General features: G+C 45.6%; 1 protein-coding gene across 1 annotated transcript in view; it reads right to left on the bottom strand.

The window, feature by feature from the left end:
* The window catches only part of SUPT20H (SPT20 homolog, SAGA complex component), a 93450-nt gene extending 65867 nt beyond the window's left edge, over positions 1-27583 (bottom strand). The window contains 7 exon segments of the mRNA XM_040426104.1: positions 334-437; positions 764-890; positions 3160-3226; positions 12006-12064; positions 16224-16259; positions 17734-17810; positions 27453-27583. Of these exon segments, the coding sequence (XP_040282038.1) occupies positions 334-437; positions 764-890; positions 3160-3226; positions 12006-12064; positions 16224-16259; positions 17734-17736 (396 nt within the window). The 5' untranslated portion in view covers positions 17737-17810; positions 27453-27583.
* Between the last annotated feature and the right edge of the window lie 406 nt (positions 27584-27989).

Here is a 27989-nt window from a genome sequence, read left to right as displayed (position 1 = left end):
TGTACATAACTTCGGCGGATCCACCGCCATAGGGGTTATTAAGACCAGCGCCCAAAAGGCCGGTCTTAATAATGACCCCACCCCACCCACCAAGCCTCTTTTAGGAAAAGCCCTGTTCAATGAAAAGCTTCTTGTCATGGTCAATAAGGCTGGCTTTGGGAGAGGGGACCGAGTGCTTGCCCAGGCCCCCATGAAGGACTGGACTGCCAGTAGAAAGCTGTGAAAGTGGAGCATGCATCCTTTCACTGCCCTAGACCACCAGACATGTCAAATTTCTATGGCAGCTGTAATCACATCATCTACAACCAAAAGAGAATTCAAGAGATTAAAAACCTGAGCTTTTTCCAGAAGGTCCACTAAAATGGGGGGCAATTCTTCTGCATCTATATAGTCCAACAACTCTCCTTCTTCATAAGGCAGCTTGATGGTTTCTGAATCTGCAAGTAATTATATAAGCCGCTTTAGTAGGAAAGAGTCATTCAAAAAACTAATTTCTACTTTTAAGTGATTTTTTTCAACTCCTGAATAATAATGATACTCGCAATATAACCGTCAAACCATATTCATCTATGTATTCTCAGGATTCTAGCTCATCAGACACTTCAGTAGCCAAAAAGTCTACAATGATATGGGACTTATAGTTGCAATTAATTCCTTTATAAATTTTATTGGACAGGCTGACTCCGTCTAGTAGGCTAGTCCTAAGTGACAGCATTTTACGATAAGTAAGCCGCCTATAGTTCTTTGCCGTTAGCCAGTTTACCTGATCCGTTCTTGCCCCGGAGCATCAGGGAGTAGCCTTCATTGCCAGGGTAGAGGTTGACCACCAAGCAAGAAAGAGACTCCTGCAATACAAGCTTCTCCAGAAGTTTCACATTTCGTCTTAGTTTCTGCAGCAGAGAACAGAAAACTACTGTATCATCTAGGTTAAAACAATGCTACTCTTTATAACTACAACTTACCCCTGCAAATAACAAAAATCATAAGTGTCAGCATATGAGATGTACTGGTCGTAGAGCCAAGACAGACAAAGAGATGAAGATAGCGATAAGGGATAGGACCCAAGCTTGCATCTTGCAATTGGCCAAGCACCAATGCTACAGAGCACCCTAGAGTGAACTGGAGAAGCCAAAAGCCAGAGGGAACAGAACACTTGAAGGGGTTGTCCGGCCTTGGAGCCGACAACTGCTGGGATCCTTTCCTGAACATAAAAAACCCACTCAATAGGACCAGGAAGCAACTTGGTCCAGTGACCGCTGCAGCCAATCACAGGCCTCAGTGGTCACATCGGCTTGAACGGTACCATTGCTGTGACGTAGCGTTAAAGCCACTGTGACCGCTGATTGGGCACAGCGGTTACAGGATCAAACAGATTCTTGGTCCTTTGGTAAACGTAATTGGCTGGGAATGGAACAGTGACAGGTCCGCGGACAGGGGAGTGTTTTTTTTTTGTTTTTTTTATATTCAGGATCGTAGGGGAGGACCCCAGGGGTCGTCAGCTCCCAGGCCAGAAAATCCTATTAAAATAAAATAGGGTAGCCAAGAAGCTCTTAGAAGGGAAGGTTAATTTGAAGGCAAGGACATGAGACCATGGAAGGATTGTCCCAAAGAAGCCAGATTCTAGATGGCAGTGATAATTTAGATGAAGGACAGCTACATGTAGCAGGCAGAGAAAGGATACCCTGAGAAATCATTAATTGCCCTGTATTGAAAACTGATGGAAATAAGAGTACCAAAAAGCATCTGCTGAAAGACTGGTGAGAAGTCATATGAAGTGTAGTAGTCACGCGACAGTATGGTGTTAGCGGGCACAACAGTAGGCATCAGAGGAGTTTCTGGTCCAGCTCCCTCAGGAAGATCAAGTCCCTCAAATGTTCATGTGTTTTAAGGCTACGGACACCTTTGGAAGCATTTTTTATGACTGTATTTTACTCATCTCCTGACCTCATTAATCCATATTCTTATTAGTTTGGGCTTTTTGCACAGAAGCGTTTGCAATCTGAGAGAGAGAGAGAAAGAGAAAGAGAGAGAGAAAGAGAGAAAGAGAGAGAGAAAGAGAGAGAGAAAGAGAGAAAGAGAGAGAAAAAGAAAGAAAGAGAAAAAGAAAGAAAGAGAGAAAAAGATAGAAAGAGAGAAAAAGAAAGAAAGAGAAAAAGAAAAAGAGAGAAAAAGAAAGAAAGAGAGAAAAAGAAAGAAAGAGAGAAAAAGAAAGAAAGAAAGAAAGAAAGAAAGAAAGAAAGAAAGAAAGAAAGAAAGAAAAAGAGATCAATCACTGAGAGGAACAGCCCACTGGACTCCTAAGCACAGACAGAGCAGAGATTTAAATGAATAAATGAGCTTTCCTGAACCGTTTGCCATATAACTATATATATATATATATATATGCTCAGCTCGTCCTGCTCTAGGATGCTATGCTGTTTGCAAATTGGACTGCACTTTCAACATATTAGGTTTCCTTTAAAGGGGCTGTGTCATGTCGCCATTACTGAGGTGAGATGAGACACAGTCCTGACCTCCAGCTGTCCGGGAAACAGTAGAGCATGTGCATGTTAGGGAAATGGGAACCGCAATGGGAGCCACTAAAACACAGTGCGCCGGCAAGCTCCGCTGTTTCCCAGTCAGCTGGTGGACGGAGTCTAATCTCACTTTAATAATGGCGAGATGAGACAATCCCTTTAAGGACCAAAAATTAATTAAATGGAGAGAAGTAGAACAGATCACAGTTCAGAACATACTATAAGTAGCAGGGGAAAGAAAATGAGTCAAGGACCACCCGTGGCTATCTGGAGCCATGAGGTCACTGCCTGTCTACAAGTCCAGCTAATCTACTCCATATGTGCTTCAATTAGCACCTGGGAGACGGTAACATACAGTCAGGGGTAATGGTTTCCAGACAAAAAAAAACGGGGTAAGCATGAGCTAGAGGTAAACCTGACATTGAGATGAGATGAAATCATATTTTATGGCAAGAGTAGAAGAAGCACGCTCCAGCCAGAAACGTTTCCAATCTAATGCACGGGAGAAAAAGATCACTCCCAATTTCTACCTAGAAAGAGCTCTCGTCCAAAAACAACCTGACCCCGTGCACCACTTGTGCTAATAGAGCACTCTATATGCACAGGGGCTTCTTCAAGTTTCCAAAAATCACGGCCCATTTACCTTCACTTCCGGTTCCTTTTCACATTCTTCTATGTACAGGTCATACAGCTTATGGAACACAGATTTCCTAAGGAAGAATACGGACACCATGTAAAGAGACTGCTTTTACATATCACAGGGATGGTTATACATGTATGCCGGAGGCCATTGCCTTAGGGTGCCTGTATGCCGCGCGGTCCAACTGCGAGATCCAGATGCAGATTACCGCTATTTGCCGGCCCACCCCGTGCTTGCTATTTAGTAGGCACAGGTGCAGCCTAGTAATTAGCGTTAATCCACATGCGGATCCCACGGCCACACAGCACCCTTAATGGGTTAATCCTATGTTATAAAGTGATGACATGTTGCACGCTGGTTCCCTGCGCGGCTAGGTGGCCAGAAGTTGCACTGTACAGAAGGGGACCCATAGTTAAACCAGAGGTCACCCCCACCCCCAATCATAAAGCGATGGCATATCATCACCCCCTTTGATGGATTTTCATGGAAGCAGTTAAAAATACAGGCCATAAAATGTTAAAAATAATAAAAAAAGTCCCATTACTGCCCTACACTGATCCCCTCACTGCTATTCCGAGGCTGCTCCAGTCCTGCTGCCCTGGCCGGTCCGCTCATCCAAACACTGACCTACCTCAGCCCGAAATTGGCTGAGCAGGCCTTTCTTGGCATGTCGAGCCAGGAGAGGAGATGCAGAGCATTGGGAATCAGAGCAGTGTCAAAATCGGAGAGGCAGCGGAAATCGGTGGAGGTTATTTTGTTTTACAGTAAGCAAATCGCAGATCCACAAAATACGGATGCGGTCTGTGTGTTGTCCACATTTTCTTTCTGCGGACCCATTGACTTCAAGGGGTCCGTGGTCCACATTTTGCCGACATACTCCTTTTGCGGAAAGGACATACTGATGCAGAAAGCATCCACATCTTTGTTCTGAAAAAGATAGAACACGTCCTATACCTGGCTGCAAAATGCGGCCCACTGACCGTTTGAAGTCAATGAGTCTGCAAATAAAAATGCAGATGCAACATGGACAGCAACTGTACTTTGCGGTTCCAAAATTTGCAGACTGCAAAATACATACGGCCATGTGCATGAGGCCTTACACTGTATTTAAAGTCGGTTTTTTCATAAGCCTGCTCTTTAGTATACAACTGCTCGAAGCAAAAAAGTAAGAGGCACATTTAGACACCGGTCTTAATAAAGGCACAGGCTTCTCCATAACTTCGGCGCATCCAGCACCAGTTCTAAATGTAAGACAGCTTCCGATCTGTCTTACATTTAGACCATTTTCTACGCCTAAAACAGGCGTAGAAAATGAGACGGGGCTGCCATCCCGTCCCCGTCCATGCCGCGCCCACAAATTTAGACCTGGCGTGAGCGGGGATAAGTCAAAGATAGAGGCGCAACTAAACGCTGTGCTGCCATCTGTGCCTGAAATACGCCTAATTTAGGCGTATTTCAGATTAATAAATGACCCCTTTTTACACTTTTGACAGACCCCGCAGTCCTGACATTGTGGGACACATTTATTAAGACGGCGTTTTAGACTTCGATCTTAATAAAGCACCATCGCTGACGGTGGATTGCCGGAGGGGCGCTGGCCTCTTCATAACTTTGGCGTATTCAGCGCCGCTTCTAAATGTAAGACAGCTTCCGAGCCGTCTTACATTTAGACCTTTTTCTACCCTGAAACGGGCATAGAAAATGGTAAATGAGACGGGCCTGCCAGCCCACTCCCTTCCCCGCCCAAGTCACGCCCTGCTGCGGCTGAAATATGCCCAATTTAGGCGTATTTCAGCTTGGCAAATAACCCCCTGTGTGTTTCCTGCAGTCAGTGCTGCTCCACCATCTGCAATAAGAACTGAAGCTGTGCCTCATCTTTTGGTCAGAAGACCACCGAGTTCTGGAATAGGAGCCACCCCACGTTCTGCATGGTCATTCACAACACTCATGGCATGAGCCGTCTCTGCCGCTTGCTGGTAGTCCTCCTGTGGCTCCCTCAAGTCTGGATGAGATATACATGCCAAAGCTCCATCAGTTCAAACAACACCATAGATTTGGCAGAGATGAAATCTTTGAATTTCTTTCCAACGAACGTTTGCAGGCCCACAGTTATTTGTTTGGTATGATCCTGCTCAGCTGGCTCAATGTCAGATTTGTTTCTTATGGCGTTTGCCATGAGTCTCTTGTTTTATTGCGCCGTTGAAAAAAGCTAAACTGAGTAGTTCAGGTGATTAGAGATTAGAAAACTTGAGTGATTCAGATTTTGATGTCGCTGGATCTATCTATCAAGAAGTTATTCTAGGAGTACTCTGTGTGAACGTGCTGTTAGAGGAGCCATGAGGCCTTCAGGTACACACGTTGAAAGCCCTTCTCCTCTACCTTTGTCAAATTGGCCTCGAAACATCCAAATCTTCATACGGTAAATTACTTTTGACAGCGAGCAGAGTGATGCATGGCCCCAGGTGGCATGAATTGGACTCCTCTCGCTGAGACAGATCCAAGAAAAATAACAACCAGCTCAAAAAAACTCTCTGTAGTCATCGCTTGGCTGCTGCTATTTGCAGACTCTCTTGATGTCTTGCAGTGATCTGGATGCAGTATTCTCTGCCATTCATGTTTCATATTTATCTTGATGAGAAAACTCCCAGCACTACCTAAAACACTTGGAGAAGAACCTCTGGAGATAAACGTGGCTCAGACTTCAAACACAGCACCGATGACTAGTTCCATTATATGATGTCTGGTAGCTCCTTATCAAGCTTTCCAGGAAATCGCCCAGTGCTCGAGTTGTGTCAGAGCCCACTGCTCGAACACTGCCAGCTATGCCCCGGTCCTCCAGCTGCTGCTGGCGTCTCACCACCTCCACTTGCTAGCTTTGCGACTGTCAGCAGCTGGGAAACTCATCTCCCAGAAAAATCACTGTAAAAGTCCATCAACTTGTTCTATGGTTGTTAGATCAGCAATGAGTTTGCCATCCCAGTGAATCCACCCGTTCACTCACATTATAGAGAAGGGAGAACTGCCTGATACAGAAACAAGCAACTATCTGCAGAGCCGAACACAATAAAATCACGAGATCCAGCGAAGGACTTCCTCCGGATCATTTGTATGACCAGATTACACCATGAGGAAGAAGAGGAGATGGGGCGGTATCTCAGCAGCGTAACCAAGGTATAAAAGTTGAGCTTCCGCTGGTAGGAATGGTTTTAAGAACATGATTCCAGGCTACATTACAATGCCCGATGTATGGGCAGTGAATGATAAGGGATGGTGTCACTGTACATGGTCATAATGTGCAGCAGGGGACAAAATACTGCAGTGTAAATATTACACTGACCCATTATGAATTCTGTATGTGAAACCTTGAAGAGTCGATGAGGGAGATTTATTAAAAGTGGTGTAAAGTAGAACTGGCTTAGTTGCCCATAGCAACCAAAACTATGGGGTAAGAGCTTAAGAAATAAGCCCATTCTAGTCAACGTATGACAGATCAAATGCTAACAACAATTCCACATAATACAAATAAAGGGGCTGCTTCACTTTTTCAATCTCTATGGACTTCTATAGGGCAAAATGTGGCACCAATATAGAAAATCAGCATAAGATTTCATCAATGATGAACTTATAACGTACAGGTTTCTGTGGTTATTATAATGTACTTTATACTACTACAATATACACTGACCAGATAAAACATCAGGGAAGTGAATAACACTCATCATCTAGTGACAATAACTCCTGCCAATGGGTGGGATATGAGGCAGCAAAGTGATCAGTCAGAAGGAAGAAAAGCGGGCAAGTGTGAGGACCTGAGCAAGTCCTTTTTACATAATTTGGACCCAGACACATATAAAAGGCTCTTTACACTATTTTTCAATTAGTCTTGTGACTACTAATAGCCTTCTTTTAACATGTGCCAGTTTTTTCTGTAAAACGTAATTGTTTTTTTATTGGCTGATCGTTAAATCCCTTCCCGGACCATTATATACCCTTTAAAATGATCAATGTGTGACTACCAATAACGTGGCGACACACTGATCATTTTAAAGGGTATATAATGGTCCGGGGAGGGATTTAACTATCAGCCAATAAAAGTTACGTTTTTCAGAAAAAACTGGCACTTGTTAAAATAAGGCTATTAGTAGTCACAAGACTAATTGAAAAATAGGACCTGAGTAAGAGCTCATTAACATGAAGGCATTTTATTTCTGTGTCCATTCAGTTTTTGGGAACCATATGCAGAACCATTCATTTCAATGGGTCCGCGGGGAAAAAAAACCCCATCAGTTTCCGTATGTCCGTTCCTCAAAAATATTAGATTACACTTACCGGTAATCTGTTTTCTTTGAGCCTATGACAGCACCCCTGGAGATACTGCCTCCACCTCCTCAGGACAGGAAACAGAACCGCCTTTTAAAAGAGGGATCATCCCCTCTACCTCCAGTCCTTTTCTCGAGAACTAAGAAACAGAATATCTTCATAACCTAAACATTATACATCTTTTTTTTTTTCTTTGTGTTCTTTATTTATTTTTAATAATATATATATATATACACACATATACACATACATATATACACACACACACATCCATTTAATTTTTTTTGGGATGGGAATTAACCGGGTACTGTCAAAGGCTCAAAGAAAACCGATTACCGGTAAGTGTAATCTAATATTTCTCTTTCTCCTATGACAGCACCCCTGGAGAATAGGCAAGAAAACCTATCTAGGGTGGGAACACAGCCTGAAGCACCTTACGGCCAAAGGTAAGACGTTCATTAGAAGGTATCTGAAGTCTATAGTGCCTAAAAAAAAAAAAAAAGTATGTGGAGAGCTCCAGGTAGCCGCCCTACAAATCTGCTCTATAGAAACTGAAGCTCTCTCTGCCCATGAAGTAGAGACTGATCTGCCCATGAAGTAGAGACTGAACCCCAAATCCAGAGGGCGGAACAACTCCATTAGAATAGTAAGCTAAGGAAATGGCTTGTCTAATCCACCTAGCAATAGTCTGAGAAGAAGCAGCAGATCCCTTCTTAGCTGCCTGAAGCAAAATCAGCAGACGTGAGGAGGACCTCCAAGGCTGAGTGACCTGTAAATATTGCAAAATACACCTCCTAATATCTAAACAATGGAATTGATTCCCTCTTACTTTTAGGGGAAGCACAGAAGGAAGGCAACACTATCTCCTGAGAACGGTGAAAGTGAGAAGAGACTTTTGGTAAAAAGTTCCAAGATTACCAAGTAGGGAGGGTCGACCGAGAGCGCAGAGATCTCACTAACCCTTCTAGCCAAAGTAATGGCAAGAAGGAACTCAAGTTTAAGGGAGAGCATCTTTGGAGAGATCGTCTCAATAGGTTTGAAGGGGTCTGAAGTAAGAGAAGAGAGGACTAAATTTAAATCTCAGGGAGAATCTGGAAAAGGCCCTCCAAACACTCAGATATTAGAAGTGATCTTCTTCTGACTGGCCAACAAAGTGTTAACTAGATCCTCAGAGAGACCCCTTTTCTTTAAAAATTCCCTTTTAACCACCAGGCAGTCAGGTGCAGACTTTTCACCTCTGGGTGAAAGATTGGATCCTGAGACAGAAGCTCCTGGGACTCCAGAAGCACCCATGGGGTCGCTATTGACATGCTGCGGAGCCAGGAAAACCACACCCGTCTCGGCCAAAAAGGAGCTATAACTATTACCGTGGCTCCCTCCTCTCAGATTTTCCTGAGAACCCTTGGTAACAACTTTAGGGGGGAATGCATAAAGAAGGCCCTGCCACCATCATTGGGCTAATGCGTCCACTGCTTTCGGATGCTCCCCCGGAGATAGGGAAAAGAAAACCTCTACCTTCCAGTTTGACCTGGTGGCAAAAAGATCTATCTCCGTAATCCCCTCAACGCTGTAACCTGACGGAAAACCACCCGATCTAGGGACCACTCCCCACGACTGAGGAAGTCCGCTTTCACACTGTCTGAACCTCTTAGATGTACTGCAGAAAGAGATAATAGAGAAGCTTCTGCTAGACTGAAAATCTGATGAGTGAGAGACATGAGGCCCTAAGCCCTTGTACCTCCCTGCTGATTGATATAGGCCACTTCTGTCATGTTGTCCGAGTAGACTCTGACGTTTTTGCCTCTGACAGCCGGGAGACTCTGTACTAAGGCTAACCTGATCGCATTCAATTCCTTGAAATTGTGAGACTGGGACAGAGAATCGCTGTCCCAGTTCCCCTGCAATAGCAGGGACCCCACATGGGCTTGCATCTATGGTCAAGGTGAGAACCGCCTTCCTGGTCCAAGGAACCCCTTTTTAAAATTTTGCATATCCGTCCACCCCAAGGAATTCAGAGTCTGGGAGATAGAAAGACCTCTGTGTCCAGAGAGGAGACATTTGTCCCAATCCCGCAGAATCTGAAGAAGCCTCGAATGGTACTGGGCCCATTCTACTCCCGGAATAGCTGCTGTCATGAGACCCAGCACAGACATGGCCTCTCTTAGGGTGACTGACGGACACCAGTGAAGTAGCTGAACCCTTGATCTGATAAGTAAAGCCTTCTGAAGGGGTAACAGCACTTCTGGGAACTGGAGTCCAAAATCATTCCTAGGAAGCTGCATCTCCGGCTCGGGCGTAAACTGGATTTTTCTAGGTTTATCTCCCATCCCAGCTTCTCTAGAACCTCCTGTAACCAGGCAATCCGTCCCTAAAGAACCTGACTTCACCGGGCCACAAGAAGAAAATCGTCTAGGTATGGTATAATGACGATTTCCCTCTTCCTCACGTGGGCCATCATTTCTGAAACAATGTTCATGAAAAACCTTGGAGCTTGAGAGAGCCCAGTAAAGACAGAGCCTCCTCTTCCATTAACTTGCCGATACACACTTGACATAGGGGTTTTGCCCAGGCAGAAGGTAGCTTCTTTTTACTCACAGCACATCCCCTTTCTTTTGCTCTGGAGGTCTTCCTAGAAGACTCCTTAGACACCTAAGCACAAAACATGACCCCATGAGCACTATTATAAAAATTTCATGCTAGGGAATAACCCCTCTTACCCCACCCTGGTACCGATGTATCATTGGTGGTTTTAGTGGGCTGAGCCTGCTCCATATTTCACAGCAACCAAACCAGAATGGAGGAAACTGCCAACATACTCCACTTGGCATGGCAGTGAGCTGGCTGGGCTTTTCTTCTCGGCGCGCGGAAGCCGGCTCCCTCCCCTCCCGGTCCGCAGCATCAGCTTCCTCCCACTGCCGCAACCCGGAAGTAAATCCAGCATTCTGGTCGGTGGCTGAACATGCGAACACGGCCGCAGAGGTTTGCAGGAGCCCAAAAAGATCGAAACCTCCCTGGGACCAGAGAGGGGGAACAAAAGGAGGTAGGGAGAGAGAAGGGAGACCAGACTTCTGCAGCGGCTCCTAAAGGAGTCTTGCGCCGCATGGGGTAACCCTCCTCACACTTAACAATAGCCGGGGCCCCCGCAGCTCCAGTCTTTTCTAGCGGATCAGATTCCCTCCTGCCCCTTAGGACAGGAAACAGAACTGGAGGTAGAGGGGATGATCTTTCTTTAAAGGGCAGTTCTGGTTCCCGTTTCCTGTCCTGAGGAGGTGGAGGCGGTCTCTCCAGGGGTGCTGTCATAGGCGAAAGAGGAAAATAGAACATGTCCTATTATTGTCCGCATTACGGACAAGGATAGTACTGTTCTCACAACCTGAATTAAAAATGCAGATGTGAAAGTAGCCCAATGCTGACCAGGGCTGGTGATCGCTAGATGACCGGGTCAGAGCATCTCCTAAATGGCGGGTCTTGTGGGGTATCCTCCCTATGCAGTGGTTAGTGCAAACAAAAACAGTAAACCCACAGGGTCATAAGCACCCTAGCATCACTGATGCATAAGTGTAGAGAAGCCTAGCACATCTGGTCCATTGCCACATTGCAGTTGCTGGAAAAGTTAATGCTAGCTATGACAGGAAGACCTTCAGCTGCCAAATGCGCAGGTCAGCCAGTTTCATGGGTACAAATAGGGCATCGTTCATCTTGATGCCCATCACCCAATGAATCTGCGTTTGCTTGTTCATTGGGTGAATGGCTGCTAGATTATACGAGCCAGATATCGGCAATCAGTGTTCATATGAACGCTTGTCCCCAATAATTGGTCTGAAAGTTGGGCAGTCTAATAGGGACTTGGCAATGACCTGGTCTTCACATTCCACAGATGGCACTGAGATCACTGAGCTTCTGAGGGACATGCTGGAAAAACAAGTCTGATCTATGGAGGCTCCACACTGTTGTTTACAGGACTTTTAGGATCTGCTGCAACCCTCTTGGTGCCAGATACCACAGGACGCCTTCAGAGATCTTGTGGAGCCTATGTCTTGTTGGGTGAGAACTGTGTTTTAGCGGCACAAGCGGGATCTACACAGTATTAGGCAGGCGGTTTTAGGGCTTATCAGTATACATATCACAATATAAATGGTTTCTACATGTGGCTAAACGTGCAGTCAGATCAGTGAGGCCCCTGCCCGCGAGCGTGGTGCTGCGCGCTGACATCTGTTTCCTTGTGCACACCTGGCACACACAGCAGCTTCCTACTGACACACATCTCCTGGCATTCAGCGCTCGCTTACTTGTGAATGTAATTACATTTCCATATGAGTAATCTGAGATGTGGTAGGCAAGAAGAGAAGATGTTTTAGCCTGAGAACCTTGTGGACCAAACTCTGCTTAACATGGAAGCTCCGCTAGAAAGCAAGACATATGAATGGAGCAAATGCCTCATCGTCTACAAAGCCGCGGCGCAGACATGTGCGGAAGAAAAATACCCGCTACATCCATCACACGTTTCTAATAGGGAGACTGGGAATCACCTCGATCCGGATGAATGCTTGCGTTTTGGAGGTCTCTGTCTGGCACTCTCAATGACATACTGGAAAATACAAAAAGGAGAGTTGGAATAATTCTCACAGTCATCGAGGTAGACCCCCCCCTCCCCGCCCCCAATTTAAGTCAGCATAATGTAAAAACATTTTTTCTGAAAATCACACTTTATTTAAAGGGACCTGTCGCCTCATGTTTTAGCAATTACTTACATTCCCCGTGAAATAACCTGTGTTGTGCCTTTCCTCTACTCCTACTAGAAGTTTATGAATGAATTGCCAGCAGCCTGCAATAAAGGTACAGATGGGCGTTACCAGTTGGGGGGGGGGGGGGTGTTTCTGCACCGTCTGACACAAATGGGAAAGGACACGCCCACACTGGTAACACCCTACTGGACTCTTATGAGAGACTGTTGGCAATTCAGTCATAAACTTCTAGTAAGAATCCAAGTAGTTACTAAGGATACTTTCACACTAGCGTTTATGCTGGATCCGGCAGGGTTCAGCAAAAACGCTTCCGTTAGGGCTTCTTCAGACGACGGTATGGCTTTTTCAGTCTTTTGCAGGCCATTTTTAACGGATCCGTTTTTTTGTTTTTAGTATCGTTTCCGGTTCCATTCCGTTTTCCCGTATGGCATATACAGTATACTGTAATTACATAGAAAAAATAGGGTTGGGCATAAAATTTTCAATAGATGGTTCCGCAAAAACGGAACGGATTCGGAAGACATATGGAGTACGGAATGTATGTGTTCTGTTTTTTTTGCGGACCCATTGACTTGAATGGAGCCACGAAACGTGATTTGCGGGCAATAATAGGACATGTTCCATCTTTGAACGGAACGGAAAAACGGAAATATGGAAACGGAATGCATACGGAGTACATTCAGTTTTTCTTTTTTGCGGAACCACTGAAATTAACAAGCCCTTACTGATAATACAACCATCTGTATCCGTTATGAACGGATCCGGTTGTATTATCTTTACCTTGCCAAGACGGATCCGTCATGAACTCCATTGAAAGTCAGGGGAGGACGGATCCATTTTCTATTGTGTCAGAGAAAACTGATCCGTCCCCATTGACTTGAATTGGGGGTCATGCCGGATCCGTCTTGCTCCGCATCCCAGGACGGAAAGCAAACTACAGCATGTTGCGGTTTGCTCTCCGGTACGAGAACGGAACGGAATGCATTTTGGTGCATTCCGTTCTGTTCAGATTCCCCATTGACAATGAATGGGGACAAAACTGAAGCGTTTTTTTCCGGTATTGAGACCCTATGACGGATCTCAATACCGGAAAACTAAAACGCTAGTGTGAAAGTAGCCTAAGAGAGACAAATCAGGAGAGGTTGAAGGTCGCTACGCAAGTTTTATTCTTTTACATGCATCAAAATCATTTTTCAGTTATCCCCGTTTTCACCCAGGCAGCCCCTCTGACATGAGCATCGGAGCATTTCATGCTCCGATGCTCTCTCTTGTCCTGCGCTGTATTGCGAAGGGCAAAGTCTTTTTTTTTTTTGATCCGGTGACGTACCGGGCTCTCCATAGGTATACTAGGTTGAGGCTTCCGCCTAGCAGTGAGCCCGATGAGGTGACTGACACTAATGGGCGGGCTTTAGCGACGCCCTAGCCTGTTAAACGGGTAGGGCAGGGATAAAACCCGCCCATCAGTGCTGGTGACGTCACTGGGAACACTGCTAGGCGGAAGCCTCCACCTGGCAGTGTAAAAATATAAACAAACATCCCTTGCCCTGCGCGATACAGTGCAGGGCAAGGGGGAGCATCTCCCAAATCAGAGCGCCTGCCTGGGTGAAAATAGGGATATGTCTGGGTTCAGCTCTGAACCCAGACAACCACCTTAACTGCATAACATTTATATTACAGTTACAGTGACCGAGCATTTCTGCTGGAAATGTTGAGAACATATTTTGAAATGTTATATTGTGGGGGTTCGAACCCTAGGACCCCTGCATCAGAACAGCTAAGGATGTGTTCTGCCGCTCCATACAACTCTACAGGAAATACAGAATGAGCTATTCCATGTATGTTGTGATCATTCCTTTAACCCCTTAGTGACCACCCATACACCTTTTAACAGCCTTAGATCGCCCGCGGTCACATTAGAGCCACGCTCCTGTTCTAACAGCCCGGGCCGGCAGAAGTGCCGAGCTGGGCTGTTTAACCCCTTCCATGCCACTGTCAATGGCACCCGACGCATGTAAGCAATGACTGAGCAAATGCGATCGCGGGGTGCCGATGTGTGTAAAGGCTGGCTGGCACCTGGTGTAGGCCCCAAGCCTACCTTGAGTGTTTTCCAGCAGCCTCTCTGGCGCAGCCTGCTGGTTAATGTCAGTATAGCACTGACTTTAAAATGCAATGTACTATAGGGATAGTGCATTGCATTTTAGAAGCAATTAAAAGATTTCTTGTTATAGTCCCCTTGTGGGACTATTAACCAGTTAAAAAAGAAATGTATTAAATTAAAATAAAATATGCTTTTCAATGAAAAAAATTGCAAAAATAAAATCCCCCCCACATATTTGTTATCGCCGTGTCTGTAACGACCTGCACTAGACAAAGATCATGTAAATTAACCCCTATGGTGAATACCATTAAAAAATAAATAAAAAAATTACTAATTTATTCCTTTCACTGAAAAAAACATAATAACAAGCGATCATAAAGTTTTATTTACCCCAAAATGATAAATGAGAACTACAAGTTGTCCTGTAAAAATCAAGCCCTCACACAACTCCATAGAAAGAAAAATAAAAAAAAGTTATGGGTCTTGGGATGCAAAAAGATTTTCCTCTTTAAAAAAAAAAAAAAAAAAGTGTATATTACACAAAAGTAGTAAAATGTAAAAAAAAAAAAAATATATATGTATTTGGTATCACTGTAATCTTACTGACCCAGAGAAGATATTATGTTATTTATGCAAAAAAATAAATGCCAAAAAATGTATAATGTAAAAACTCCGTCGCAGTATTGCTATTTTTCCCCATCTTCCTCCCAGAAAGAGTTTAAAAAAAAAGTTAATCAGAAAGATATGTACCCCAAAATGGCGCCATTAGAAACTACAACTTTTTCCACAAAAAACAAGGCCTCATATGGCTACATAGACGGAAAAAGGAAAAAAAGCTATAGCTCTTGGAAGGTGACTGTGAAAAAAGGAAGAAAAAACGCTTGGTCAGTGAGACCAAAAACAGACTGGTCACTAAGGGGTTAAAGTTTTTTTTTTTTTTTTTTTATGGACTGTCTGCAGTATAGACCATTAATATATGATCAGTGGGTCTACGGCACCACGTACCATCACCAAAAAGCTGTTAAGCAGTATCTCCTGTGCTAAAGCCACTACAGAACAGCGGATCAGGACAGTCCATTAATATTAAAGGCGTTTTCCCGTGCAAAATAGTCTACATTTAAAAAAAAAAGCACCTAAATCTGAAAACTTTTGTAATTCTATATAATTAAAAATTCAGTATAGCGACGGAGTGATTCAATACAATGTATCTGTATAGCAGCACCTGCTGTGCATTTCCTTATTTCTGCTGAGGTGGTCGCACATGCAATTGGAGATATGAATGGGGAGATCTCCGGATCCATGTGGAGTACAGGGTAGAAAGAGATCGTCAGGTTTTCATTTTTTACATCACTCATGGGAAACACCCTTTAAAGTACCAGAAAACCTATTTAAAAGGAGATGACTTTACTTCTCAATAGTTGGCCATACACATAAGCTTAAAGGGGTTATCCGAGACTAAAAAATGCCCCCATATGCCCGGACCCCTCATACTGAATCTACTTACCTGGCTCCCTGCCTTGCTCCCCCGGACACCGGATGTTTTCATCTGCACACGGCGGCGAGAAGCAGCAGCGGTGCGGGAACCAGGAGCGCATAACACGGCGCAGGGAACGGAGAGCCAGGCAAGTAGATTAAGTGCGGGGAGCCCGGTCATATGGGGGATAAACCCCCTTTAATGTCGGCCAAGTACTGTTTATGGGGGTGTCCCGACTCTCCCCCTTAAAGCAGATGATATGAGAAAGAAGGAGTAGGCTGTTGGATTCCAACAGGCCCCATCCTTCAGTAAGCATGCACACTGGATGCCTATAGGTTTACTGGGCGGATAAACTGGCCTCTATCCCTGGGTTCACAGGAACACAATATCCTACTAAACGTGTGAGAAAGGAGAGAACAGCAGGGATTACCTCAGCCCGGTCCAGCGCCAACTCCAAGGTCTGTTGCTGGAAGGAAAAAAAGATTCACGGTCAAGAAATCCCACATTTTAATAATCAGCGGTAGATTTTAAACCTTTCAACAAGTTTCATAAAATTGCAGAGCACTGATCTCTAAAGAGGCTTACTATGGTGGTAAATGCTGCGCTGACAGGATGTGTGATATACTGCGGTATTAAACACGGTATTCTAGTGATGTCACGACTCTCATGGGGGCCTCTGGCTCCTGTCCCCGCTGTTCAGCCCCACAGGCCTCAGGCAGTCTGGCCCAAGGCCGATGAGGCAGTAGAACGACATAGGTGGTCGCGATGACATCATCGCAACCTCCTGCGCCAGTTCACGGGAGGAGTGGTAGCGGTGGTGTGTATCGCAGAAGGACACAGGTGAGTATAATGTGTTTTTTTTTAAAACGTATCTATGGCACCACTGTGTGAAATACCTGGTGGTAGTGAGGGAGCATTATACTACAGGGGGGAGAGCATTATATATGGGGGCATTATACTACAGGGGGGAGAGCATTATATATGTGGGCATTATACTACAGGGGGGAGAGCATTATATAAGGGGGCAGAGCATTATATATGGGGGCATTATACTACAGGGTAGAGCATTATATATGGGGGCATTATACTACAGGGGGGGAGAGCATTATATGGGGGCATTATACTATACGGGGGAGGGGAGCATTAATAATATAGGGGGTACTGTAGGGGCATTATTATTCGGCACAATATGGAGAACACTACTACTAATGGGGTTGCTATTGGGGGCACTATTACTACTTAGGGCAGTCTTGGAGCAATAGTGTTTGTGGGCATGGGGGAGAACAGCGGGCACAGTATTGGGGGTAGCAGCAGGATGACAATGTTGAGGCACCAGGAGGGGGAGGATGATGGAAAAATGAGGAATCTAACATGTCTGTGTGTCAGAGGCTGCCGGGATGAGATGTGGCTGAAAGAAATAGTCATGGTGGTCTGATCTCCAAATGGAGAAGATGAAGGAAGGGAATGTCTACATCAGAGAAGACATCACTGGACATGAGGCATGCGACGCTGTATTCCCCTGTAGGTTTAGCATAATGTCCTTCCAAATATGTCTTTAAGGCCTCATACACACAACAGTAGGGGTGAAAACGGGAATATGTCTGGGTTCAGCTCTGGTAGTCATCTATTCAGAGGATGGGTGGTAAATGTAGGATTGCTGTGGGTTCGACTGATGGGAGCCCCAGTGTTTATGGCCTCCATTTAACGCTATTCTTTTACTAGAAGTTGTTCTATGTGATACAGACGTCTAGGCCGTACGTTTTAGCCCATCGGGCTATAGACCTGTTTAGTGCGCATGTCAGGAGCTCACCCACTGTAATAACTGAGGTACATCATAGCCTTTAATAGGACACATATACAATAACAAGGAGCACTATACGGCCATCGCTTCACATCACCTAGAGCTCTACAGACGCCGGCTATACAATACAGATACTCACCATTGTGGCCACTTCTGGTCCCTACAAGTCACAGTATGTGTGTCACCATGTCCCCCTCATCTGTAGTGTGTGATATGCTGAAAGGACAAGAACAGAGATTACATGGACAGCACACACAAGGATCCACGACTATCCTCCATACACCTCGGGCTGCTTTACTCTGTCCTGTTCATCTCTCTGTACGGATATGGAAACATAATCTTCACAAACTATATTTTATATCTTAGAACGAGTCACTAGTGTATAAGAGGGATCGGACCTGCTCCAAGATGGCCGGCCTTTTTCAATTAGGGCAATTATCCCATGCCCTGACGTAGCCCTATCCAGTGAATAACCCAGCAAACGCCAAAGACCAGCCTCTGCCATAAGCGGAGCATGCCCCCCCCCCCCCCCCTCAGGGATCCACACTGGCAGGATTCAGGAGTCCTCTATAATAAATGGCGTCAGTCAGGTTCAACACGTGTGCGGCCTACAGCAGGTCCTGCAAAAAGGAGCAAAATGTCCGAGACATTTATGAAGCTAACCTCCGGAATTCTAGCGAAGTCCAGGTTCACACACAGTTTTTGTGGCATTTTGTTTTGTTGCTGCATTTTCTTTATTTTTCTGAAAAAAATATGTCGCCCCCTAATATTTAAAGGGTTGTTCCGAGATTTTAATACTAATGACCTTTCCTCAGGATAGGGCCAGTGACAACACGTTCATCGGTCACGTGGCCTAGGAGCAGCTCAGCCCCATAGAAGTGAATGGAGCTGAGCGCGATACCAAGCACAACCGCTATACAATGTGCGGCGCTGTGGTTGGTAAGCTACGAGAAGGCCGTGGCGCTCACAGGAGTGCTGGTGCCGTCTTGAACAGCTGATTGGCGGGGGTACTGGGTGTCGGATCCTAGTCAGATACTGATGACTAGAGTTGAGCGAACCTGCCTTTTGGCAGATCGAGTTCAGGTTCGGGTTTAAGTGAATTTACGTCATGGATTCAATGCCGGCATGCCACATAATACAAGTGTATGGCCAGATCTGATGGCTCCCTTCTGCTGGCCATACACTTGTATTATGACGGCATGCAAGTTTAGAGGCATTCAATGGAATCCATTACGTAATCCACTTAAACCCCCAAACCCGAATCTGCCAAAAGGCAGGTTCGCTCAACTCTACTGATGACCTATCCTGAGGATAGGTCATCAGTATGAAAATCCCGGAAAAAAAAAAACATTTTAACTTAAAAGTCTTTGAAAATGATGACAAGCGGCACACACTGCCACACGTACTTGCATTTTTTATGTGTTTTTCTATACCTTTGTCTATGGAGGGGAAAAAGTGCTTGAAACACATGAAACTTGTGTAGAAGAAAGAAAATTGGAAAAAAAAAAAAAAAAACACCATAAGACTATGTACGACATTTAAAACACACTTTTTTTTTTTAAACTTTTTCAGCGCACAACAAAAAAAAGCCAAACCAAAATGTCTGTAGAAGCCATGAATTTGTGCCCAAATAAAAAAAACGGCGTGCATGATCTGTACCACGTTTATTGTGTTTTAGACACTTTTTGTGCCTTGTGTGAAGGGCGCATGGTTTAAGACGTGGCACAACACACCTAAACTGCATCAAGATTTTGGCACAAAGTAAGCCAATCAGTGGTTGGTGTAAAGTGGCTATCCCTGCACCAAATGTATCATCCAACCTGAACGGCTCTGATAAGTCTAAATGTGGATTCACACTGCCGATAACCGGGCAGATCATCGGGAACGAATGTTCCTACGAATGCACGTTCCCGACAATCTGCCCATCTAAATGTTCCACCGATCTCCCGATGAACAAGCACAATGCTCTTTCATCAGGTGATCCTGTTGTTCATTCAGGCATCAGCGATCAGGTCTTTTGGGCAGCAGATTGTGTGGCGCTCTCATAGGAATGAATGGACGGCGGCTTCACATGGCCTGTGCGCCCTCCGGGACTTTGTGGGCTTTTTTCTAAGCATAGGCGCGGGTCCCAGAGGTGGGACCCACACCTATCAGACATTGAGGGCATATCCTAGAGATAAGCCCTCAATGTCTGAGATGGGAATACCCCTTTAAGCATCCTATTACACGGACCTATAATCAGGCCGGACCATTTGTATAAATGCTCGTTCCCGATAACTGGCCCGCATGAAGGATGCCGGTGATCACCCCATGAATGAGCAAATGCCCTTGTTGATCGGGTCATCGTGCCTTTCTGCCAGCACCAAAAGTAATTGGGGGAGATTCATCACCTCCTTTGCACCTGAAAATTGGCGTTAAAAAGTCACATCCTATCTGTTTGCGAATTTTTTAAAACATTGTTGCATCTCCCTTGATTTTACGCCGCCCTCGCCATTTTCCCTAAAGTGGGAGTGACAAAGGCGGGACGGGGGCATGGCAGGCCAATTTATCCTTATCTACGCCAGTTTTCTGGCACAAATGAAATCAAATTCACAGCTAAGACAATGACCCGTCAGAGGGGGCAATTACTAAGGATAGTACAATAGCAACCAAGTTACACAGACTACTACCCAATTAGAACGAAGCCTTTGAGGGCGCTTTCACACTTGGTCAGAGGATTCCGGCAGGCAGTTCTGATGGCATTTGTCAGATGGATCCGGATCCGTCTGACAAATGTATTGAAATACCGGATCCGTCTCTCCGGTGTCATCCGGAAAAACGAATCCAGTATTATTTTTGGCATTTTTAAAGGTCTGCGCATGCGCAGATCAGAAAGCCGGATCCGTTTTGCTGGAACACTTAATGCCGGATGGGATCCGGCACTAATACACTTCAATGTAAATTAATGCCGGATCCGGCATTCTGGCAAGTGTTCAGTATTTTTGGCCGGAGATAAAACTGCAGCATGCTGCAGTATTTTCTCCGTCCAAAAAACCTAAAGGGACTGAACGGATGCATCCTGAACGGATTGCTCTCCATTCAGAATGCATTAGGATAAAACTGATCAGTTTTTTTTTCCGGTATTGAGCCCCTAGGACGGAACTCAATACCAGAAAACAAAAACGCCAGTGTGAAAGTACCCTAATACCAAGTCATTAAAAAAATAACCCTGAATCATAAATCCAGCACAAAAATTGCATGTAAAAAATAAAAAAAATAAAAATAAATAAAAAAAAAAAGGAGATTTTGCAGTGGATTTCATATAAAAATCCAACATACAGAAGTGCTTGAAAGTTTGTAAATCCTTCGGAATTTTCTATATTTCTGCCTAAATTTGACCTAAAACTACATTTCCACACAAGTCCTAAAAGTAGATAAAAGATAGCCAAATCAAATAAATAAGTCAAAAATATAAAGGCAAAAAATGGTCTGCACTATCATTCAATGGGGCAAATCCTCAATTTTTTTGCCCGAAATGAGCGACATCCCTTCTGCTGTGTAAAAAAAAAAAACCTCCACTCCACATCATGTTAGGCTGAGTTCACTTCACACTTCAGTTATTGTGAGCCAAAACCAAGGGGGGGAAGCCTATCGAGAGATAAGGTAAGATAAGGTATGAGGCCTCTTTCACACGAGCGTGACGGATTAGGTCCGGATGCGTTCAGTGAAACTCGCACCGTTTTGCAAGCAAGTTCACTCAGTTTTGTCTGCGATTGCGTTCAGTTGTTTCAGCGCGGGTGAAATGCGTTTTGATGCGTTTTTCACGCACGTGATAAAAAACTTAAGTTTTACAAACATCTCTTAGCAAGCATCAGTGAAAAACGCATCGCATCCGCACCTGCCCCTGCCCTGTGTGATTCTGCATGAACTGCTCCGATGCTAACATCCGGGGGGCTGCCTGGGTGAAAATATGGGTATGTCCGGGTTCAGCTCTGAACCCGGACAACCCCTTTAACTGCTCATTTGCATAGGGATTAAAAGTCCTTTTTTTCCCCCCAGAATGAAGCAAAACAACAGATTACTAAGTGAAAGGTATCATTACATTCAGCGGAGCTAGAACTACAAGACACTGTGCCTGGGTTATTACAGAATGTCCTGGTGACAGGTTCCCTTTAAGATTCACACAAACGTATTTTGTTTCTGTGGCCGTTCCGTGTTTTTTTTGCGGACAGGATGCGGACCCATTCATTTCAATGGGTCGGCAAAAAATTTGGACAGCACACCGTGTGCTATCCGCACCCGTATGTCCGTTTCGTAGCCCAGCAAAAAAATAGAACATGTCCTATTCTTGTCCATTTTGTGGATAGGCATGGTTACAATGGATCAAAAAAACAAAACAAAAAAAACAAAAACGGATGCCATATGGACGTCATCCTTTTTTTTGGCGGATCCACAATTTGCAGACCACAAAACACATACGGTCGTCTGAATGTAGCCTAAGCCCTCTTTCACACGAACGCCTGATGGCCGTGCCCAACCGCGAGCCAGCCGCATGCGGACCCATTCACTTGAATGGGGTCCGTGATCCTTCCATTCCGCAAAAAGATAGAACAAGTTCTATCTTTTTGCAGAATGGAAGCACGGAACGGAACCCCACGAAAGCACTCCGTAGTGCTTCCGTTCCGTGCTTCAGTTCTGCTCCGTATCTACGGATTTGCGGACTCATTCAAGTGACTCATTCATCTGTGATGCGGAATGCACACGGCCGGTGCCCCGTGTATTGCGAACCCATATGGGGGCCGTAATACGGCCACGGGGGACACACGGTCGTGTAAAAGAGGCCTTGTCCAAATGGATACTAGCCTGTTTAGTGTATATTTAGGGAAAAAGAGTGTGTAAAAGTAAATTGGCACACGTGACTCCATTTCTATTAGGCTACATTCACATAAACGTATTTTGTTTCTGTGTCCTTTCCATTTTTTTGGCGGATTGGATGAGAACCCATTCATTTTAATGGGTTTGCAAAAAATGCGAACTGCACACCGTGTGCTATCCGCATTCGTATGTTTGTTTCGTAGCCCTGGGAAAAAAAAAAAAAAAAAAAAAAAAAAAAAAAAATAGAACATGTCCCATTCTAGTCCGTTTTGCAGACAAGGATAGGCATTGTTACAATGGATCCGCAAAAAAAAAAAAAAAAAACGGATGCCATATGAACATAATCTTTTTTTTGCGGATCCGTAAATTGCGGACCACAAAACACATACGGTCGTGTGAATGTAGCCTTTACAATGAGTAAAAGAAAAAAGAAAAAAAGAAAAATAGTGAAAGGGTCCTTACATGCACGAGTTACATCCCGTACAGGTTCTGGAGTGGCTCAGCCAATCACAGTCCTCGGCAGTGGTCACATGCCTTATACCTGCACGTCGCTGTAAACAAAGAGTGGCGGGTGGACAGGATTGGCGGGGCAGAGAACGGCGCTGGAGAAGGAGGCTAGTATAGTACATTTTATTTTAGAACAAATCGGGAGCTGGTCTGAGAATTTGAATTATCTTGAGCAAACGATTTCACGGGCCGTCTCACTATGGAAGACGTTTGTGTGAAGACTAATGTTGGGTGAATCGGGTTCGGCCTGCTCTATCTGAACCCGATTCGTTTCACACTTTTGTTTAGAATATGCGTTTCTTACCGCAGTAAAATGTATGGGCTCCGCTGAGGCCTTCTTCTTCTAGCCACAAGTAACGCAGGACTTTCTTACTCTCATGCCTGAGACGTTGCTGTTCGGTTCTGTGCACACATTACAGTTTCAAAATCTGAAGCCGAACTTGGGTTTGTGCCTCATTAAACATCACAGGCACGAGAGTAAGAAAGTCTTGCGTTACTTGTGGCTAGAAGAAGGCCTCAGCGGAGCCCATACATTTTACTGCGGTAAGAAACGCATATTATAAACAAAGTTTTGAAACGAATCGGGTACAGATAGAGCAGTCCGAACCCGATTTGCTCAACACTAGTGAAGGCCTCCTGAGTTCGACATCTATTGTCTGCCACTTACAATGCTGTTCTAACACCTCTCCCGAGGCAGTTTAATCACACCTAATAGCTTCAGTCATGCAAATGCAATCAACATCTTACATCCATACCACGAGTATTTACCACTATTTAGGCTAGTTTCACATTTGCGGCACAGCTTTCTGGCAGGCTTTTCCAGCAGGTCCGTTGAAAACTCGGCTAATGCACCGTTTGCCATCCGCCTCCGTGATCCGTGGTGCCAGTCCGTCCAAAAAATATAACCTGTTCTATTATTTTTGCGGAAAACGGTTCGCGGACCCATTCAAGTCAATGGGACCGCCAAAAAACGCGGAGGCACACAAAATTGTCGTCCGCGTCCGTTTTTTTCCTATCATTTGCATGGCAAACCTGTCTTAGACTTTTTTTTTACTTTCCTTTATGTCTGGTGGTCCTCCAAAAAAAATAAAGAAAGACACACGGAAACAAAAACTGAAACGGATCACGGAACAACGGAACCCCATTTTGCGGAACGGAACACAACGGTCGTGTGCATGAGGCCTTATAGTTATTTTATTATGTATTTTATGCACTTATATAGCGCTGATATATTCCGCAGCGATTTACAGACATTAGCATCAAGCTGTCCCCCATGGGGCTCACAATCTAAGGTCCCTATCAGTATATCATTGGAGTGTGGGAGAAAACCGGAGAACCCGGAGGAAACCCACGCAAACATGGGGAGAACATACAAACTCCATCCATGTTGTCCTTGGTTGGATTCGAACCTAGGCCAGCGCTGCAAGGCACCAGTGCTAACCACTGAGCCACCATGCAGACGCATCAGTAAGACTAGCGCCATTTATAATACTGGTGTCTTCTGGCAGACGGGTCTCTGGGCTCCTTCAAGCACCAGTGCCCAGGTGTGACTGCCACCCCTGCACCTGCTATAGACGCACATCAGTGCCCCACGGACTGCACTCGTCCCCATTGATTTTAAGGTGGGCATTCACACAGCCCTGTTTAAGCCCGGTCCGGGGGTCCGTGTCTTCAGCACAGATGCACGCTCTATTTTCTCCATGTTCACGGATCCATTGTGCCCATTACAGTCTATGGGTCAGTGAATAACACGCATGCAACATGGAGGCCATCGGTGTTTCACGGATAATTAGGAAGAGATGCTTTGAAAATTATTTTTCAGCTGTTCAGCGTTAAAAGAAACATGGACCTAACGCGGATCCATGGAGGCATCACTGACCACCTTTTCACGGATTTAAGCAGAGACACGGACGTGTGAATGAGGCTTAAGGCCCCTTGCAGACGAGCAATACGGATTAGGTCTGGATGCATTCAGTTTTGTCTGCAATTGCGTTTAGTTTTTTTTCGCGCGGGCGCAATGCGTTTTGATGCGTTTTTTCACACGCGCGATAAAAAACTGAAGGTTTACAAACAACATCTCTTAGCAACAATCAGTGAAAAACGCACTTGCTTGCGAATGCAATACGATTTTCACACAGCCCCATTCACTTCTATGGGGCCAGGGCTGCGTGAAAACCGCAGAATATAGAACATGCAAGTGATGCGTGAAAAAAACAACGCTCCTGTACACAGACTCATTGAAAAGACTGGGTCCGGATTCAGGGCAGGCGCAATGCATTCGCATCACGCATTGCGCCCACTCGGAAAACTTGCTGGTCTGAAATGGGCGCCTAACAGTGTGGCCACAGATTGTCACTAAAGGCAACCCCTTCACCACAGTCACCCGGGCGGGAGAGCTGCAGACAGACATTTTTCAAGTAATCCATGGACTGGTTTATAGAGGGGAAACACCCCAATGACGTCTATATGTCTTATTACCCCCCACCGCGCAAAATACATACCGGCGTGTCCAAGAGCCCTAAAATTCCCTAAGGCGACCAAAGACAGTAGATTAGGAATGGGCCTCTCTTCGTGCACTGCACCCATTAACAGGGCCAGCTCTGGGCTGGCGGTAGTAGGGTGGTCATACCTGGCACCCCTGTGTACCCCCACCCATACCTGGCACCCCTGTGTACCCCCACCCATACCTGGCACCCCTGTGTACCCCCACCCATACCTGGCACCCCTGTGTACTCCCACTCATACCTGGCACCCCTGTGTACCCCCACCCATACCTGGCACCCCTGTGTACCCCCACCCATACCTGGCACCCCTGTGTACCCCCACCCATACCTGGCACCCCTGTGTACCCCCACCCATACCTGGCACCCCTGTGTACCCCACCCTTATATAAACATGCAGCAGCAATTCAAAGCCCATTCGTCCTGGGAGAAACGACATACAGATGAGGCAGCCTCGGCTGCTCGACACCGCTTTGTTTCGCACGGATTTCGCTGCGTTTCCACTCCAAAATCTGCATGTGTCGCTTTCTGTTTTTCCCCCATATTTGCCCTGGATGTCACCTTTTGCATTGCGACGTCTGCACAAACAATACACATGCTGCGGAATACAAAATCCTCGCGGCAGGTCATTTTCTGCACCGCGTACAGGAGATTGCGAGAACGCCATCTAGTGAGCCGCTCCTGTATTACGCTGCAGATAATCCGCGCTTCGTATGCACCGCGCGCAGACAGTCTCATACACCGCCATGGAAGCAGATGAGATCTTCAAAACGTCTACACGTGTGGAAGGTTTTTTGCGCCGAAGTTGACCTGCGGTGTGGATTGTAAAATCTCTGTGTTAGGCCTCATGCACACGGACGTTTTTCGGGTCCGCATCCGAGCCGCCGTTTTGGTGGCTCAGATGCGGACCCATTCACTTCAATGGGGCCGCAAAAGATGCGGATAGCACTCCGTGTTCTGTCCGCATCCGTTGCTCCGTTCCGAGGCCCCGCAAAAAAAAATAAAACATGTCCTACTCTTGTCCGTTTTGCGAACAAGAATAGGCATCTCTACAATGGGCCGCCCGTTCTGTTCCGTAAAATTGCGGAAGGCACACGGGCGGCTTCCGTTTTTTTGCGGATCCTCGGTTTGCGGACCACAAAAAACGGAACGGTCGTGTGCATGTAGTGTGGATTTTTTTTAGTGCAGATCTCACCCCTTGCAATTCAAAGGGCGAGATCTGGGGCAAACACGCGACAAAATCCACAAGTAACACGTGCCGATTTTGGTGCAGAAACTCAGCGAAATCCGCACAGACTGCACTGCTGGGTGCATGTGCCCCAAGTCTGGGGTCGCCACCATCTTGTCCGATGACGGGCTGACCTATGTGACCGGAGGCGATCGGATTTCTGCTCGCAGCGCGTACAATGTCTGGCCTGTCATTCCTGAGGTTTGGCTTCTCAAACCAGAAATGGTAATGAGATATAAAATGACATGGCGACCTGCCAGATGGAGAACCTCGAGGGTTAACAAACCGGCGCCGACTTCAGGAGGCAATCTGATGATTTAAGTAGCCAGATAATAATAACTTCTATAGAAAACCGCCCAAAAAGTGGACGCGAGCTGCAAATTTCTATCTTAGCTCCTGGGATTTGACGTGAAATTCACGGACGCGTTCTCACAAGCCAGTATCGCAGTGGCGTTACGTACCCCATCACAGTCAATGGGCAAGCGTAGACCACCACAACCCAAGCCTCCAGCAGATCCCACTAATGTGGGCATGGGGAGGACAAGCAGGCAGGACCCTTGGCTGGAGAGTAAAGGGTTAATCAGGGGGCTCCTCTGTTTTCCCCGTCTACACTATAGCAAAATATGAATGAAGTCTCCACAGCTACTGAAAAGAAAACCATATACAGCACTGACCCATCCCCAACACTGCCGGGCCCTACCGAACCTTCCCCTTTAAAGGAACGCGGGCGGTACCGATCCGGTTCCCAGAAGACCACATCCCGCCTACCTTGCCACCGGGGGCAGCAAACCCGATTTCCTGATCCGTGATGTTCCCGTTCTACCAGGCTGAGGCGGAACAGCAGACAATACTCCGCGAAGACTACATTTCCCTAAAGGCCTTGCGGCGAGCTGTTCAAAGCGGCTAAAGCTTTATTTAAAATTAGGCCAGGCAGCAACACAAAGCTGAGAAGCGGAGCAGTGACGTAAGACAGGTTGGAGAAAGCGGGACTGGAGGATACCGAGTGATTGAAGAGCTGAATACGACTGTAGAAACATGAAGGCGATTAGTGAATTAGTATTTTTGGGATATTTAACTTTTTTTTTTAATCAAAAAAAAAAAAAAAATACATTGGCTTAAAAGTTTCACACGTGTCCACAAATGTCCATCCAGGAGTCCTCTCCTGTCACATTGGCTTTAGTTATATCTGTTCCTATGAAAGCTAAAAGAAACCAATGGTTGCTGCCAGGGCCGGTTTTAGACAAAATGTGGCCCTGGGCGAAATCAAAAGTGGGGCCCCAAATCTTGTAATAATGTGCTAAAAAC

Source organism: Bufo bufo, chromosome 3, assembly GCF_905171765.1.
Source record: "Bufo bufo chromosome 3, aBufBuf1.1, whole genome shotgun sequence".
In the NCBI taxonomy this organism is placed as follows: Eukaryota; Metazoa; Chordata; class Amphibia; order Anura; family Bufonidae; genus Bufo; species Bufo bufo.
This window is presented reverse-complemented; position numbering and strand designations above follow the sequence as displayed.